Source organism: Periplaneta americana, chromosome 1 (genome assembly GCF_040183065.1).
Source record: "Periplaneta americana isolate PAMFEO1 chromosome 1, P.americana_PAMFEO1_priV1, whole genome shotgun sequence".
In the NCBI taxonomy this organism is placed as follows: Eukaryota; Metazoa; Arthropoda; class Insecta; order Blattodea; family Blattidae; genus Periplaneta; species Periplaneta americana.
In genome coordinates, this window is record NC_091117.1 from 200,834,291 (window position 1) to 200,853,251 (window position 18,961).

Genomic DNA, 18,961 nt, shown 5'->3' on the forward strand with positions numbered 1-18,961 from the left:
ATTGTGCTTTTAAGTAAGTAATTTCCGATAGAGAAATATTGTCGGAATTTTTAGTATGAGTTTGTATTAACAAAATAATAATTAATATCAACTACAACCGATTAATTTTAATCGACTCGATTATTCGATTAAATACTTTTGTTCGATTAATCTTACAACAGAAATTGATCGATTAATCGATTAAATCCCACAGCACTACCAAAAAGTCGATAAAATCTTCATTTTTTATTTTGAAAAATTGGCAACCCTACTTCCAAAATAGTGAGCGATTATTATTATTATTATTATTATTATTATTATTATTATTATTATTATTAATGTAAAATAATACAAGATCGAAATTTGAAATATAAAAAAGAAAGACATGTTAGTTACAGAAAAGTGAGAATCGATAATGTAACCATGTCCTGTAGTATCATAGAATTAACCTCCTGAGATATGACAAGATCCGAAAACTATTGCATTTGTAGTCTTCTTACAAGTATACAGACCTGTCCTATAAAGTTTTAAACGTTTCACTAACTTCGAATAATACTTTTCACATTAATAAACGTGTATATTCCAGCTCAAGCGTTGCCGGTATTCAGGGATTTTCCAAAGGAATTACGTAATGGCAGAATTATAGTTAGTTTTAATTCGCAAACGTACCATCATATTATGATAATAAAAGGAAACATATCAATTATATATACCAATTTACTGTACTTCAAATCGAGACATTTACCCATCAGAATATGTAATTTTTTGTTTCCGGAAGTTAAATTATTCCACGTAAGCAATAATACTGAAATTACATCAATTAGACTAATAACCTATAATAACATTATAACAATAGAATAAAAACTTATTGTACAGTGTATTTATGTAAATTCTTTCGTTACATAACGCTGCAATAATTGCATTCCGTCTCTCCCTCGACTGACTCACAATTTATTCAGTATGCAACCGAATGAGGTGACCCACGCTTTCAGCACGGGACTCGCATTCGAGATGTCTGCGATTCAAATCCCCGGGCCGACCAACCTGACTGTTGTTTTTCCGTGGTTTTCCACAGTTAGGCAAATTCCGGGTTAGAATTTTCATTTCCATGGTCCAATTCCCTTCCTCTTCCCTGTAGAAAAAGAATTTAGATTCATCTCATTCCACAGGCATATTCAGGTCATGACGCATGTCTTCATCCGCTTACGGGAGGGACGTCCTCTCTGAAATAGTCTCTGGCTTCCCAGCCTTCTGCAATATTATTATTATTATTATTATTATTATTATTATTATTATTATTATTATTATTATTATTATTATTATTACTACTATTTCTTACCAATGTTTATTATTGTCACACTAACATTACTTATCCAACTTTCATTATTTACTTTCATGTTGCTTTATGGTCTAGATATTAATGTAATAACTACATAAGCAATTGTATTCAATTAGAATTAGAGTCTGGCTGGGCGGAAGAGAAGGCCTACTGGCCTTAGCACTGCCAGATTAAATAAATAAATAAATTATTATTATTATTATTATTATTATTATTATTATTATTATTATTATTATTATTATTATTACCATTTCTTACCAATGTTTATTATTGTCACACTAACATTACTTATCCAACTTTCATTATTTACTTTCATGTTGCTTTATGGTCTAGATATTAATGTAATAACTATGTAAGCAATTGTATTCAATTAGAATTAGAGGCTGGCTGGGCGGAAGAGAAGGCCTACTGGCCTTAGCTGTGCCAGATTAAATAAATAAATATATTATTATTATTATTATATCTCTGCCAGGATTCATTCCTTGTGAGTAGAATAGAGAGCGGAATTTAGGCAAAAACCTATTTTTTTTTCCTTGAAACATACAGGCCTGAGATTTAATATTTCTATTTTTCATGCAAATATAGGTATAAATAAAGGCGTTTTATAGTGCATAAAAATGCCTATTTCGACGTTAGTGCCTATTTTTAAGGTTTTTAAAATTTTCGCATTATTTTTCGTAACTGTTTACTGTTTTTCTTAACATCCTGTACCGTTCACATTCCAAGACGGATAACAACTTCTTCCTAGCAGTGAACAACAAAATAGATAAGTACTTCCGGACCACCCATTCTCATTCTTACAATATTTCAATCCTAAAATTCCAACTTTCAATCGGCCTGAATGGCGTAGTTGGTTACGGGTTCAATGCCGTCCAGGTTAATGGCATTTAAGTGTGCTTAAATGAGACAGGCTCATGTCAGTAGATTTACTGGCATGTAAAAGAACTCCTGCGCGACAAATTATTATTATTATTATTATTATTATTATTATTATTATTATTATTATTATTATTATATTTTCCCCTGTCTGTCAGCAATTTAACACAAACTCGCTGGGTTGTACCCGAATAAGCATTCTCTTACATTCCAAGACACATAACAACCCCTTCCTTTTTTCTCACAATTACAGTAAGCGAAAAAATAGCCACAATAGGTGCCGATGCTGATCATCTACTGTGAAGCAAACTATTGAAATGTGATTGGTGAATGAAAAACACTTTTATATTAGTGACATTCTTTAACAAAAAAGCCTATTTTTTATTTTATAGAGCCTAAATAAAGGAGTTTAAGAGTCTATTTTAGGCGCCTAAAATGCCACTTTTTAGGGCCTAAAATTCCGCTCTCTACTTTTCGAGGGCCCTTTAACATCTTGGAAGGGCTGTCGGAATGGATTCTGTACTGCTTGGTTACCTTGGCGGCATGAATTTAGGGCAGGGGGTGTAGGAGGCCCATTGGGTGAGCGGGTGATGGGTCTTATGCGGCCGGTGGTCTGGTACACCTCATCCTCATTCATCCCATAATTCGTAGTGCACAATAGGCCTCAGTCTGGCCGACGCGCTGAAAGATCGTCCCTAACCCGCCCCTAGCCACCATTCCCTCATTCGGTACACTGTCATCCTACAGTATTTCACTTTTATTCCATTCGATATTGTTATCTACAGTTTTATCCACATTTCCTTTTTATACAACCAAGCATTTGGTTTCAATAAAGTAATTATCCAGGCATTCCGTTTTTAATTTTGGCATGTTTGTCATTATCACTCCGACAAAACTTATGCGTACTATATTGCATGAGTGACAAACAGAAAGGAGGTAACTCAGTGTGCCAACAAACAAAATAAAACACTGTAGCAATAATTTTAATTGACAATACACTGTGTCCAGCTCGCAACAGACAATCTTCGCGTACCCGGAGTACTTCTGTGGTCCTAATCAATGTACAAATTTCATTCAATAAGAGATTAATGCATTGCCTCGATCTTTCATGACGTAAATATTACACATAACACAAATAACTAATTTAACATTGACATTTACATTTTATCCTGTATTGTTCTGAAGTGACATTTGTAGTACACATTGCAACTACATATAGCATTCAACTTTTCCTAAAGCCTTTGTTGATTATCTATATTATATGGCCAGTTTAGACGGCCATGAAATCGTGATCGTGAATAGAACAGGGGCCTGTTTCATAAAGCTGACAATCTCACAAATATGACAATTCTACAAATTGTCACAATTTTTCCTGACAGGCGAAATGTTTTATGAAACAGAAATTTGTCAATTTGTGGAGTCGTCATTTGTTATTAGTCAAAATGATATATATATATATATATATATATATATATATATACACGAGGCCTGTCTAAAAAGTATCCGACCTTTAGCCAGAAAAAATATTTCAAATACCTGACGGGGTTGGGACCCTAATCCCCTTCAAAGTAGGCCCCTTGTGCTTGCACACAGTTAGCCCACCGATCCTTCCACTGCCGGAAACACCTCTGAAGTCTTCTTTTGGAATGGTGTTCAGCTCCGTCGTCGCGTTCCGCATTATCTCTTCTCTACTCTCAAAACGGGATCCTTTCAGTGGTGTCTTCAATTTTGGAAACAACCAGAAGTCGCAAGGAGCCAGGTCTGGAGAGTAGGGAGGTTGGCGAACGGTTGTAATTCCATGTTTGGCCAAGAAAGTGTGGATCAATTGGGATGAATGTGCGGGGGCGTTGTCGTGATGCAAGTGCCAGTTGTTCGCCGTCCACATGTCTGGTCTTTTGCGCCGAACTGCATCACGGAGTCGCCGGAGAACATCGTGATAGTACTCCTTTGTCACCGTTTGTCCTTCCGGTGCGTTCCACGGACATCAAAGAAAACAGTCAGCATCACCTTGATTTTGCTTCGCACCTGCCGCGCTTTCTTCGGCCTTGGAGACTCGGGATGCTTCCATTGCGACGACTGTCTTTTTGTTTCTGGGTCGTACCCGTACACCCATGACTCATCTCCAGTTATCACGGTGTTCAGAAACCCAGGATCAGTGTTGGCGGTGTCCAGAAGGTCCTATGCAACGTCACGACGGAGGTCTTTTTGTTCCGGGGACAACAACTAGGGCACGAATTTCGCAGCCACTCGGTTCATGTTCAAATCATCATGCAAAATTGCATGTGCAGAATCTTTACTCACTCCAACCTCTTCGGCAATCTCCCGCACGGTCAAACGACGATCGACGATCTGCCATCACCAAATTTCGCACCCTCTCAACAAAAGGTGCACTCCGAGCAGTTTGGGGCCTGCCACAACGCTGCTCACTCTCCGCTGATGTGCGGCCATCTTTGAATCGGTTGAACCAATCCTTAATTTGTGTTACACCCATCGCATCTTCCCCAAACACCTGCTGAATCTTACGAATTGTTTGACTTTGAGAATCACCAATATATATACACACAATTGTCAAGTTCTATGAAACAGGCCCCAGGCTGTAATTCCACGGGTACTTATTTCATAATGGTTCTGAGTTCAGACGGGCTTGAAATCGTGATCTTAAAACCTCTATAACTTGAAATATCTCTGTAATGTAAATTTGTGCTATCGTAGCACTTTACACTCGTGCCAAAAAGAGAATCTTTATGAACTTATATCATAGATAACTATTATGCCCCGAAGGGCGAATTGTACGAAATTAACTGTCTTCATGTAGAGGGTTGTGCTCGCAGTGATTGCTTACAAATCTGAAACACGCACGCCTCACCATAGATGTAAGTAGGCTATACATACCTCAAGAGCTTCTGGCGGTGCAGAAGGGATGACGTCGGGAACAACACCGTTCTTTTCCATTGCCTCTGCGACTGCAAACAGACCACATAAGATTTGTTACTATATTTATTTTATCTGTGGCGAGACAGCCCATGAAGGGCCAAGATCATAGGCTATATAACTACAACGTCTTTGGCCAAGACCGACCAGCCGACTACTGTCCTCTAGTCCACATATCTCCACAAAGATGAATGATCATCAAACCAGTATGAGGGTTACGTGTGGTCAGTTCTCATAGCCGTTTTCGAAACCGGATTTCGCTACCTAGAGGAGCTCTCCAAATTCATGCCAGTAACATCGTCGTTGTTCCTGCAATAACTCCTATGTGACATATTTATCAAATTTCAGATTTTTGCTCTATTAAATAACTTAAATAGCGATACAGCAAATAATAAAATCTCCTATATGTACTGTAATTATATTTCTTTGTTTCGAAAATGTAAGAATTCACAGTCTCTTATGTACGGCTGCCATAGGATGAATAATAGTAATATGCGTTACAAGAGCGGTATGTTGAAGTTTTCATGTACGAGGAAAAGTTTGAAAAAGCGAAACATAGTTGAGCTTTTTTAATTTCCGAGAATTGAAAGAAAACATACCGCTCTTGTATCGTACATTATTTTGTGCGAAGATCGTTTATTAAATACCTGAAAGAGGAATTTCTAATTCGTTGCAATGAAATCTCCATCTTGGTTTCTGTTCAATGACGGCAAATTTGCAAAACAAAAATATCTATCTTCAACATTGTTGCTTTAAAATGTTTTCTGTGTTTACTATACTCCAGCAGGCCGTGATATACGTCTGTCTTTTTCTTGTTGATTTTTTCACGGCTTCCTTAATGTTACTTGCATCACGAATGCAGTAACTTTAGTGGAGTTGTAGAGTTTACTTAATTTTTGCAAATATTTAAAAACAATAATTAACAGTGCAATTTAGGTGAAATTGCAGTGGTAAGTTTCCAATTTATAATTATTACTATATTGAACGTCTCTAAAAATAATATGTTAAAAGCCTAAAGCAGTAAAATCAATATGTCACTTAAGCGATAAAAAGAGGGAAATTGTTATGTGTGTTAGGTTGGGAATACTGAATGTGGAATTTTAGACTTTCCGCGGATTGGTTTTGTGCGGAAACCAAGCAAATACGCACGATCTCGCACAAATGTGTTTTTTTCTTCCTACTAAACAATTTTATATTTTGTACATAGGAGTTATTGCAGGAACAACGACGATATACAAACCACACTATGCAACATACGAGGCTCTGGCTGATACGTAAGCTTACTATCAGGCATCACATCTTACTTGACGATATGTGTCAGAGGAAGAACGATTGTTTGTATACACTTGAAGTCTGATTAGTGTAACATGTTACTAGTCAGCGATGTATGCAATGGAGGGGGAAAGAAACTGGCCACCTTACCTCATTATCTCCTGGCTTAGTGTCACATAAGTGATGTTTCATTGGTATCACTTATGAGGTTCCAACCTGTTTTTGGACAATTGACTAAACAACTACGGAACAATAGGAAGTACCAGCAACAATAATTTATTGCTTTGAGAATGTGATAACTAAGGCCCGGGGGTTTAGCCACAAAAACATTACAACAGGTTAGTGGTTACGGGGTTACACGCCACCTGTATATCATAAACAAGAGGGAAGGGGTTGACTCACTTTCAGTCGCTCAAACAAGTTTAAGATGATTTTCCCAATTTAACACATTATCGACTTTTAAGCCAATAAATTTGGTTCTTCTTGTTGTTGTTTCTAATAGGAACCTATTATTAATTATTGCGCTTGAAATTTGCGAGGTTGAATTTTGACAGGATTTAAATTGAATTATGTTAGTTTTGTTACAATTTAATACTAATTTACTGATTGAAAACCAATCACATAAGCATGTTCTATTCTCCCGCGTTCTAGTAAATGGAATCTCTGTTCATTCTGAATATGTTTATTTGAATTCTGATGTTTCTCCGCTTTTATAAAAAAGTTTTCTGAAACAGTTACCCCATGCCATGTTTTTTTTTCGGCACCAAATAAAACATAACAAAAAAAAGTTTGTTGGATATGTCACACTGTGATTGTGCAGAAAATTCATTTGACACAAATTCTGTTATTATATAAAATACGCGTATAATGAGAAATTATGTAAGCTACCTTTACAGTTTTACACGAAACTTGTATTTGGTTGGTGTCCATTTAGGGTGTTATTCATAGACATTTCGCTAGCCCGCGCTACGAGCGTGCTAAACTAGCCCTGGCTATCGACTGATTACTTGTACAGGATTCATATCATATCATATCATATCATATCGCTAACACTGGTTTATGAATACGAAAAACGTTAGTTCGCTTATCATCCACCGAAAGCCCGCGCTAAGAACGTCTATGAATACGGCCCTTAGAAACTACCTATTTAGTATTTTGTGGCGAATAGCAGCAATCCCCTCCTCTGTTAAATAAACGCGTCGCCCACAAAATTAGCCAGTAAAAGAATTTATGATGTGATGCCATTTCATATCGTATTACGTAAATTATTTTACTATCACTAATGACGTTCTGGTAGAGTTCATAAAAACAGTGATGTAATTTTATTGCCGACAAGGATTATGTTTAACTGTAAGAGTCTGTCTGCTTTAATGTTACATATAGAATGAATTCTGATGTACAATCTTGGCAGAGTACGATGAAGTAACATTGTATTCCGAAAATTAAAATGCGTCTGATGTTAAATGCAGGATGTAGTTTAATAATTGTTGAAACTTACAGAAATTATAAATCTAATTTTAGTAGTTCCATAATTTATTAGTCTCCCTTGGGGAAAAGAGGCCCCCGCGCTGGGGTCTGTCCTCGCATGTAGGTCTACACCACTTAGGTGGGTCATTTACTACCCCGAATGGAATGGTATGCGCCAAAATTGCAGAAGTCTTTCCACTTTTTTCATTTCTTGTCTCGTATATGAAGAGCTGAAATGCAAAACAAGTTGTATCCCCAGAAATGTTTTCTCAGAAATGAGCAAAATGTGCCACACAGTATATTTACAGTGCATTTTATAATTCTTTCCCAGCATCCAATTCCTTCTATAGTAACAAGATTTTAGAGCAAATATTGGCCTTCAATATTCTTCCTTCATCAAATTCTTTAAATTTAAAAAATGTACATGACTTGATTTGCACAGATCTGCGTGTAAGTTATAACTTGTTTTCACTTAATCGTGATGTGAGTAGATATTAATTTTGAACTTACTAGTACTGGAAAATATTGAACAAAGAATATGGTTATCAGTTAAAATTACACACATTATTATTTTCATAATAGGCCTATTTTACAAAATTACTGAAAAATATAACATTTTTTTAAGATTGTCTGCTGAAATTTTCATATGAATAACGACTTAATTTTATGATTACCAATGAAAATTATACACATAGTTGTTATTTTGATTTTATTTTAGTAGGTTATTTTACGACGCTTTTATCAACATCTTAGGTTATGCGTCTGAATGAAATGAAGGTGATAATGCCGGTGAAATGAGACCGGGGTCCAACACCGAAAGTTACCCAGCATTTGCTCATATTGGGTTGAGGGAAAACCCCGGAAAAAACCTCAACCAGATAACTTACCCCAACCGGGAATCGAACCCGGGCCACCTGGTGTCGCGGCTAGACGCGCTAACCATTACTCCACAGGTGTGGACCATAGTTGTTATCATTACAAATTATACACATTATTTTCATAAAATATAAAATTACTGAAAAATATAACATTCTTAAGACTGCCTGCTGAAATTTTCAGAAGAATACAGACCTAATTTTGGATACATTTTTAAAACGAGTAACGAAGAAAGTCCTTTCCAGACTTCAACCAATATTCTGTTCTTTTGGTTCAAAATCAACATAATTACAGTTCTCATTGGGTTCATCATGGTTTTCCCTAGCTGCTGGCGTTGACTGTAATTTTGAGTAAATGATCACAGAGTCAACATGATTACTGAAAATAGTGTGGTACTATTTAAAGAAGCAAATGGATCACTATATCTGTCTTTCTTTCTTGTTTGCCTGTCTGTTTCATTACGTTTCCTCTTCCTGCAACCCACGTTTCCTTCCCCAACTGTCACCACATCTTCCATATTGTCTATCCTCTAGCCAATCACATAAATACAACAAATTCAGTTTGCTCTCACTACATTGACTGTTACAACGATAGACGACAATTTAAATTATTTAAAGTAGCAAAATTAATAAAATCTGTTACATATTACGTTAATAAAACGAAAGAATGGATACAACTTGAACTGAAGCAAACAGCTTTTTGGATGTAACTTATTTTGAGTCAAACGCAGGTTTTTATCATCCTGTCAACTGGAGGATATAACTTTTTCTGCACAGAATATCACACGTATAGACGCAGGGGACCCCTAAAGTAGCAGCAAGAACTCGATTAAAATAAATGGATGTAATTTGTTTTGCATTTGAGCTTTTCATATGTAATTCGTTAGCAACATTTATCGCGTTTTCTTTTATGTGTAATTCATTCTTGTCTTCTCTGAAAATGTACACAACACATTCACGTTCTGTGTTGCCATATTTAGCGATAAGTCGCTAAATCTAGCGAATTCTGAATCAGTCTCAGCGACAATTTTTTTTAAAATACGATTAGCGACTTTTCTTCTGATTTTTATAGTCTCTCACTTTTTTCTTTCTTATAAGTTAAAACATTCAACTGAAGTCATGCACTTCTTAGTTTTAGAAGAGGCATGGGAGCATGACTGAGTAGTCTAATGATTCATACGTGAAAGCCCTGATCTCATATCTGTGATCAGTGATCAGGGGTGAAAGATGCTCACGGGTTAGGTCTCTCTCTCAATGCTACTGCTCCAACACCGATAAACGGTGGCAGCTTTGACTGACACGTGACTGACGAGTCGCGAGCTCCAGCTAATGTAATCTTGGTTTTTCCCCGCAACGCGGAGATTTTCCACTCCGAACCGACCCGAGGCAATTGAGTTTTGGAATTTTGTGCCGACAGTTCGTGTGAAGCAAATGAGACTGTAGTTTTTGCTGGTTTTAATATATTTTAATACATATTTAAAAAAGTGTTACATTTCACAAAAAAAAAATAAATAAATAAATTGTGATCAAACGCTTAGGTGAAAATTTCCACACTTACAATTTGGCAGAAAATGTAATGTCAGTGATTGGATCAAGTGCAGTGTATTCACATTCAGCTGTTCCCACATCTTCCACCTCAACATCACAGCCGTCAACAATACAACCAGACTCCGCAGAAGAGGGTGACGACGAGGAAATTATATTTTCTTCGCATGTGTATGTTTTTCATATTTTTATTTAGTGATATTTATTATTAATTTTTAGCGACAGTTCTGAGGATATTTTTAGCAAACTTTGGAGAGATTTAGCTACTTTTTGTTGAAAAGTTAGCTAGATTGTAGGGCGATATGTTGGCAGTGTTCACGTTAGCACTTTTTTGACATTAATGATGATAATAATAATAATAATAATAATAATAATAATAATAATAATGATTTATTTTAGCTGGCAGAGTTAAGGCCGTAAGGCCTTCTCTTCCACTCAACCAGCAAAAAGTGTATATATATATATGCATGAACTTACAAAGAATTCAACAATTTGATTTAGATGAGAGTTACATGTATACAAGAGTTATTTACGAATTAAACAACAAAATACTATGAACTATTAATTAAACACTGAAATAAACTGTGTAGCAGAATTAAACTAAAATACATAGAATGTTAATATATTTCAAATGATATTAGATAATAGAAAGAGATTATTATGAGACAATTTTGAAAATGCAGCACAATCAGGATGATGTCTAAAGAAAAAAGCAACAGTGTAGTCAGTAATATTTTAAATCAGTATGATTGGAGTGAAATGCTAATAAGGTTATCTTTTAAGCTGTTCTTAAAGGTGTTTATTGTCTTGCAGCCCCTAATACTTTGTGACAAGGAATTCCATTGACGCGAGGTGGATATTGTAAAAGATGAGGAATAACAAGATGTTCTATGAAGAGGTATATTTAGCGTGCCACAGATAAGTGATCTGGTATTTACGTCGTGGTTAGAGTATAGATAAGAGAAACGAGACGAAAGGTAATTTGGTGTTGAGGTGTGCAGAATTCGAAAGAGTAAAGACAAAGAGTGTAAAGTTCTGCGTTCTTTAAGTCGGAGCCACGAGAGACTTGCGAAGGACGGTGATATGTGATCATATCGTCGGATGTTGCACACGTATCTGACGCACATATTCTGAGCTCGCTGTAACTTGACTGACAGTTCAGAACTTAGATCACTTAACAAAACGTCACAATAATCGAAGTGCGGCATTACTAGGGTTTGTACTAGGGTAAGTTTTAGTTGGGGGGCAAGAAGTTTCTCAAGCGACTCAAAGAGTGAAAGGAGGAACAGATTTTTTTTTATCGTTTCTTTAACTTGAAAATTCCAACTTAGATTATTATCAAAAAAGAAGCCAAGATTTTTTACGACAGATGAATAAGGGTGAAAGGGTGAAAGAAAAAAAAATAACTTTTATGTTTGCACCATGAGAATGTTTGCTTGTGAGCTTTAGGCCCAATTGTATAAAACTCCCTGACTAAAGATCAACTTTGATCGAAGATCGAAAAGTAAACCGAGTTCAGACACTTCTTCTATTGTATAAAACTTTTCTGCGATCAAATTACCTTGGTTCAAATGCAATCTAAGTTCACGTGAAAAGGATTTGGCAACATCGCATAAACAGGTGAAATACGTGATGCGCGGACCATGTTATACAGGTTTGTTCAGTGTTGCCAATCTAGCGATTTTAACTCTTTTTCAACAACAATTTCTTTTAACTTTTATATTGCTTAAATAGGGATTTAGTGACCTTTTTAGCACCCCATAGTGACAAAATTTAATCTTTCTTTGTTGATAATGAGAAATCTAGCGGATTTACAACTACTTTTTCGCGACTTTCCGTATTACACTCTGTTGGAGACACTGGTTTTTTTTGCAATGTAAATAATGGCGGACAATAAGAAGAAGGTTGACTGTTCACCAAATTGTTATCATGTTATGGTGTTTGATACTGCTAAACATAATAAAGCTTTATAAAACGACAATTTTCGTTTAGTAATACAGTTAATTGAACATTTATGAATGTAGCTATCATATCAATTAATAATTAATGGTTGTTATAAACATAATATAATTATAGGTTATGTTATTTGATACTGCTGAACACGATAGAGCCTTATAAAATATAAGAATGTTTGTGTATTAAGGCAAGAAATTGAAAGAAATATATATAAATGTACCTAACATATCTATTAATATTAATAATACTGGATATTTTATTTGCACAATCTGTCACTCGTATATTTCAAACAGAAAAGAAATAACTGAACTTGGATCATCTAACTTAATCGGAGAAATTTCTTCAGTCAAAGTAGACTTTAGTTTGAGACAAATTAATCTCAGATTAGACTTTATACAACACAAAATTCCAAGTTCAGCTGAAACAAGGATCAATTTAACGTCTGATCTAAGATTAAATGGTTTATACAATCGGGCCTTAGACATTCAGATCTGGAGTCAGTACTGATCTTGACGAAGCGTGAAATGGACTGGGGGCACATCGGCCATGAATTATTAATGCAGGAACAGGAAGTAGGCGAAAAGTACTGATGCGTGTTGTCAGTCTCATAAAATTCATTGCGGATAGTGAGTGGGCTAGCATTTAGAAATGACAGTGAATTAGTCGGATCAGCGAGTAGTGGATAATTTATTGGAACTGTGGAACTGAACTATGATCCGCTCCATGTAATTCACATAAAAGAACATGCGAAAAAAAGGAAGTGAGCAAACCGATTATCACTCATACTCTATATATGAAGAAGCTGTGAACCTATTGGGGGAGCGTGTACAAAATGAGATACCCGTAACTGACAGGATTAAGAAATATAAACGCTGTGTTATACAAGGTGGGGCAGAATGAACTTATGATTCTGACATACGCAATACCCATCATGATCATCGATGTGGCAGTATTATCGCAGACTAATACGAATGGAAAAGTGGAAGAAATATTAAATGTTTTTATTCATTTTTGCTATTTCTTAGAGATGCTATTTAGACCTACTAAAGGAAAGTTCAAGAACAAATATGACGTTTCAAACTGTGGGAGGTCCACTCATATACCAGTTTAAAGAGACAATAAAAAAAACAGGAAATCGTAAATTTGAAAGTACTTGATTTGTTTTTTACTTTTCTTGATTGTGCAGTAGCCGAAACTTGCAATCATTATGTTGGCCTTGAAGACTTTTCAGCAATAAAAGCAACGTGTAGAATAAAGAAGCTTTAATTACTTTTTTAATATAACCTGTTCTCTTGATAAACATAATGATTATGCGAAACATTTAAAATGAAAAAATTATCACTGAATGCTTTCGAAAGAAAAACAGAAAGACTATAGGGTAGATGAGGGTAATTGTAAACAAAAGCTGTGAGAAATACAAAACTGTCAATATAAAAATTTTAATTCGGAGGAATATTTAAATTAACATGTTGGCTAACCTACAAAGCAGTTTGACGCCAAATAGGAGTAACTGCTTAGTTGTGAACGAATGTTTTGTAAGAGTCTACAAAAAAGTTGAGAAAGAATTGTGCTTCACCTTCATTTTTAGTATTGTAAGTAAACGTACAGTGATATTTTTTAAGAATATGTTGTTTTTATGAATAATGTATAGTAGTTAACATTTATTACAATGGTTTTGAGATCTCCCGTAACCTCAGTGCATTAAATTATTACGTGTTTAAATTTACCCCATAGTTTTAATTGCTTGGGGGTAATTGTAAACATGTTTTACTATGGTTACATTTCGTATTTTTCAGTAATCAAAATTACAAGAAATTATATTAGAAAGAGACTCCGACCCAACTACACTGTAGGTAGAGGATTTAGAGAGGGTTGTGACAAAATAATAACTGCAGTTATCGTGAAGCTCAGGAGAGGACTGAGTTCCTATATCGTCATATATCATAGGTTAAAGGGACGAAATGTACCAGTGACCAAAATTGGAGTTGGAAGAAGTGCAGCTCTTCTGAAACAGAACAAAAAAATGTTCAGTGTCTGATAGACCGTCCGAAAAATTGGTGTTTACAATTACCCCCTCTCAAAGGAGTAAATGTATACAAGTGGGGTAAATGTAAACTAGCAATTAAAAGATGAAAAAAAAAGTCAACCTTATTATTTTAAACCCATTTTCAGGGAAAAGAAAGATCTAAAAATAACACAATGTTTCTTTGTCATGCTTACCGTTACTGGGGATTGTGTAATGTTGAAATATATTTGAAATCAGTGAAAAGTGTTTACAATTACCCTGGTCTGCCTAGTTGACGCCCTACAAGAAAATAAGAATCTGTTTCAAGTGCTGTTTAACCCTACAGGCCCGTTCGCCGTACTCGTGTACGCAGATCTCTAGCTTAGTTCTGTAGTGGTTTTGCGTATACGTGTACGCATCACGCACGATTGCACAAAAACAGCCACAGTTCGTAAACTATTAGCGATATTTTCATGCGGCTTTTTCCGAGTGTATTGCAAAAAGTCTGTTTTTTACTTTCTTATGCTTGTATTTTGTTTAATTATTTCGAAAATAGAAATAAAAGTGACGTCATGTAAATTTCATTTTAGTAGGGGATTTAAATACCTCTTCAGGGTTTAGCACGGGGACATTTAAATACTGGGTTAAAGGGTTAATGGAAATTTACGATTCAATAGCTCGATGCAACATGTTATTTATGCAAACAAGAGCTGTGTTCAGGGCCCATAACGAAAGTGCGTCTTCGCTAGATAGGGGAATTTCAAGAAACTTGTTTCAATTAATATCGAGAAGTTCATTAGAAATATAGAACCAATATAACAAAATAAATTATTGAGTAACGATTCTAAAACTCTACAAAATGAACTCCGATGTATTTCAGATTGCTTACAAAAACATGTCAAAATTATTGAAATTCATAGGTCTACCTAATAATTGTTACTAACGAATGTTTCTTAAATAATTGTGAACGATGTATAATCTCATGAAAAACCGGTAAGATCAAGCGAGGTATTCCCTGGCCGGGCGGTGTCAGGGCACTTTTATGGTTTTATTATTATCGTCAAATTTTGCATACTTATAAAAAGTTCGCATTTTATTCACATTTATACAATTTCACAATGAACTCTATTCCACAGAACTAACAACCTCCATATCTACATCCGAACCCATGTATTTTATTTTCGTCTGACATTTCGAAGACGACGGCGACAACGACGAAGACAATCACTACCGGCAGGGCTGGGCAGTATTTGAAATACATTTGTATTTTGTATTTCGTAATATGTAAGGATTTTCGAAAGTATTTTGTATTTTGTATTTAAATACATAAAATTGATGTATTTTGTATTTCAAATACTTAAAATACTTTTTTTTTCTTCTTGTCCTTCATTTGGATTTGGATTTGAAGAATGAACTTTTGTCTTATTTGCCTATCCATTTCAGATCTGCCAGTTTTCTTGCCACAACTGATTCCCTTAACGCCATAAAAAAAATCTCCAACAACATCAAGGATCCATCACCCAACACTTGCTAAATGGTCAGCATTATGGAATGCGTCTAGGAGACCCAAATCCTCAGAAATTATATCAGTTGTCTTGAAATATTCATCAAAGTTTCCTTGCCCAACTCGATGGAATTCTCTTCATGACTCAGTCTCTCAAATATTGCAATTCAAACATGATATAAACAGGTGTAGCAGAGAACTGCTCATCTGGTTTCACACACATATTCTGTGTCCTCTTGTTATCATTTGGTGAGGCAGTGTCAGAGAGCCATCTCATCTCAATGGCAAAGGGACAACCCTGTGCACTCTAGAGAATTACCCAACAGTGAAACAAGCTTTTATAAAGTATAATACAAGTTTGTGTTCCTCTACACCTGTAGAGACACTGTTCTGTTTTGCAGGATTTATTCATTCACAAGCAAGGGGATCCTTATCTGATAAACTTCTTGAGAAACTGTTTTTTTTAAGGGAGCAGTAGTTATTCATATGTAGCATAATTTCATTGCTGACTGGGAAAAGGAAGAAGTTCAGTTACAGTGTTTATATAAAACTTCGAGGTAAAAATACTTTTAATGTTAATATAACATTTCAGATTTTCAGTAATATTCTTATTTCTTTAGGCCTATATATTGTATCGAGCATTTCAAATACAAATGTATTTTGAGTAGTTGAAATACAAATCAGGGGCGGTTCTACAATAAGAACTGCAGAGCTGCAGAACCGCCATTTAAATGGACCTGAAAAAATTAAAAATGTAAAACGTGCTTCTATGTAATCTAATTCATTGTTTCATTTATTTTTTTCAATTCATTCTTTTCGATTCGAGATTTTACTGTCTGTAGGAGCCTTGAACTGCTCGAGAATTTTAGCTGTAGTGTACTTTTCGGATCTGTGATCGGCAGTTCCTGAAGCTCAACGTAGTGTAGTCGGCGGCAGAAAACTGGTTTTCTTCACCATCCCATAAGACTGCATTAGAGCTGCAACCGAAGCAGCTCTCTCTGAATATACGAAAGAACCGTCAACACCCTCATCTCTTTATGACCTGCGTTAGAACACACAGGCTTCTGGACTACTGTATATCATTACAGTTCCATGTGTTATAGTACTGTGGGTGGTGTGATGTGATTAGTCAGTGTGTCTAAGGAAATATTTTATATTAAAAATGAATGAAATGAAAACTTAATCGACCAACCCTTTTCGAAGTTAAAAGAGAAATTGCATGTTAACTTAAGAAATTAGGACGCCCTACACAAAATTTAAATATTGAAATTTCTGGGAAAAGTAGAGGAAATCATGTAGCCTACTAGTCATTTTAATACCGAAATGTGTAATAGAAACGGTTGGTTTTTTGCTGCGCTCATGAAAACGCTTTCTGCCCCACCCGTGTATTCTGTTTAGAGGAGAAAATACATGGACAAACACCGGAGTGAAGGATTTAATTAATTTGACTTAAAAACTAGAAAACCTTGTGTGGCACATCTCCACTACGTGACAAGTTGTACCAGGTGGGAGAGGTGTAGCGCACGGATGGCTGGAGTACAATTTCGGGTGCACAGTCAACTTCGAGAAGGGACTGTAATTACACGCGTCATCCGATTTAGATGCAATAAACAGCATGCGTTTGCTAAATACACTATTTTTCATGCAGAACTGCCAAAGTTTGTAACCGTGGGCCGCTACTGATACAAATGTATTTTGGTTAATTTTTTTGAAGTATTTTGTATTTGTATTTCAAATACAATTTTTTGAAGTATTTTGTATTTGTATTTCAAATACTTGGATGTCAGTATTTTGCCCAGCCCAGACTACCGGTACTACCAAAATCTCAGAGAAATACACAGCTGCATATGGGCATGTCATGCGAAGAGAAACAGCAAATTACATAAATGGAGAAATCTTACATTGGATACCACCTGGAAGAAGGAAGCGTAGAAGGCCACAACCTACATGGAATGACGGAATGCGGAAAAGGGGCATTCAAGGTGAAGATTATTTAGATCGTGAAATTTGTAAAAAGAATACTGCATTTTTTTATTAAGGAAATCTGTGCATATCACAGAAAATAAATATTTCCATAATGCAAAAAAAAAAATAAAATAAAACTAATAATAATAATAATAATAATAATAATAATAATCATCATCATCATCATTCTTGCAGGTATTAGGCCTAGTGGCCTGTTACGGTCTCCGTCCATCTTTTCAGGAGGCGTCCCAAAGATCGTCTTCCATGTGATATATAGCGGAGAATTTGTCTTGGGAGTCTGGAACGGTCCATTCTATTGATATGGTTAAGCCATTTTTGTCTATAGTGGTTGAGATGTTCATAAATAGGTGTAATTTTCAATTCTTTTGTAATTAGTTCATTCCTTTTGTGGTCAAGCAAGCTGTAGTCGGCAGTCCTCCTTAGAAATCTCATTTCAGCAGTTGTTAGGCGTTGAACATCTGAGTTTCGGACAGTCCAGACCTCACTACCATACATGAGGACAGGTCTTGCTAGAACTTTATATGCTTTTAACCTGGTATGTTTTTGGGTTTTTGGGTTTTCGTGGTTGTGAAAACCTGATTGATGGTTCTTAAGGCTCCATTAAAATGTTGAATATTTTCAGATATATCAGTAACAGGTAAATATGTCAAATTATAACCTAAATATTTAAATGAGTTTACCTGTTCTAACGTATGGGTTCCAATGCAAATTTTACTCCTAACCTTGGAACGCCATATTTTTTGTTTTGTTTGGGGAAATTTTCTTATTGAAATTTTGTGCTATTATATTCAGGTGATGTATTGAGTATTGCAGCTCGTCTTCATTTGTAGCAAAAAGAACCTGATCGTCTGCATATAATAATGTATCTAGAGTACAATTTCGGAAGAGCGGGATGTTTCCATGAATTGTTAGTCGCCAATGTCTGATGATGGAGTTGATGTATATATTGAATAAAAGTGGTGAGTGGGGGCATCCTTGACGAACTCCACAGTTTATCGGTCTCCATTCGGTATGTTCTGATCCAATAGTAATTTTGATAATATTGTGGTTATATAATTCGTAAATTGTTCTTATAATTGCGTTTGGAACCGAGTCATCTGCCAAAATTTGAAAGAGCTTATTTCTGTCAACACGGTTCAAAGCGTTTTCGTAATCAATAAAAGCCAAGTGAATTTCTTTATTAAATTCCCTATGCTTTTCGATCAAAATTTATTTATTTAATAACT

General features: G+C 35.5%; 1 protein-coding gene across 1 annotated transcript in view; it reads right to left on the reverse strand.

Annotated features, from left to right (window-relative positions):
* The window catches only part of LOC138706329 (protein D2-like), a 34,001-nt gene that overhangs the window by 13,685 nt on the left and 1,355 nt on the right, over positions 1 to 18,961 (reverse strand). The window contains exon 2 of the mRNA XM_069835468.1: positions 5,087 to 5,157. Coding sequence (XP_069691569.1) covers positions 5,087 to 5,157 — 71 coding nt within the window. The remainder of the gene's footprint in view (positions 1 to 5,086; positions 5,158 to 18,961) is intronic.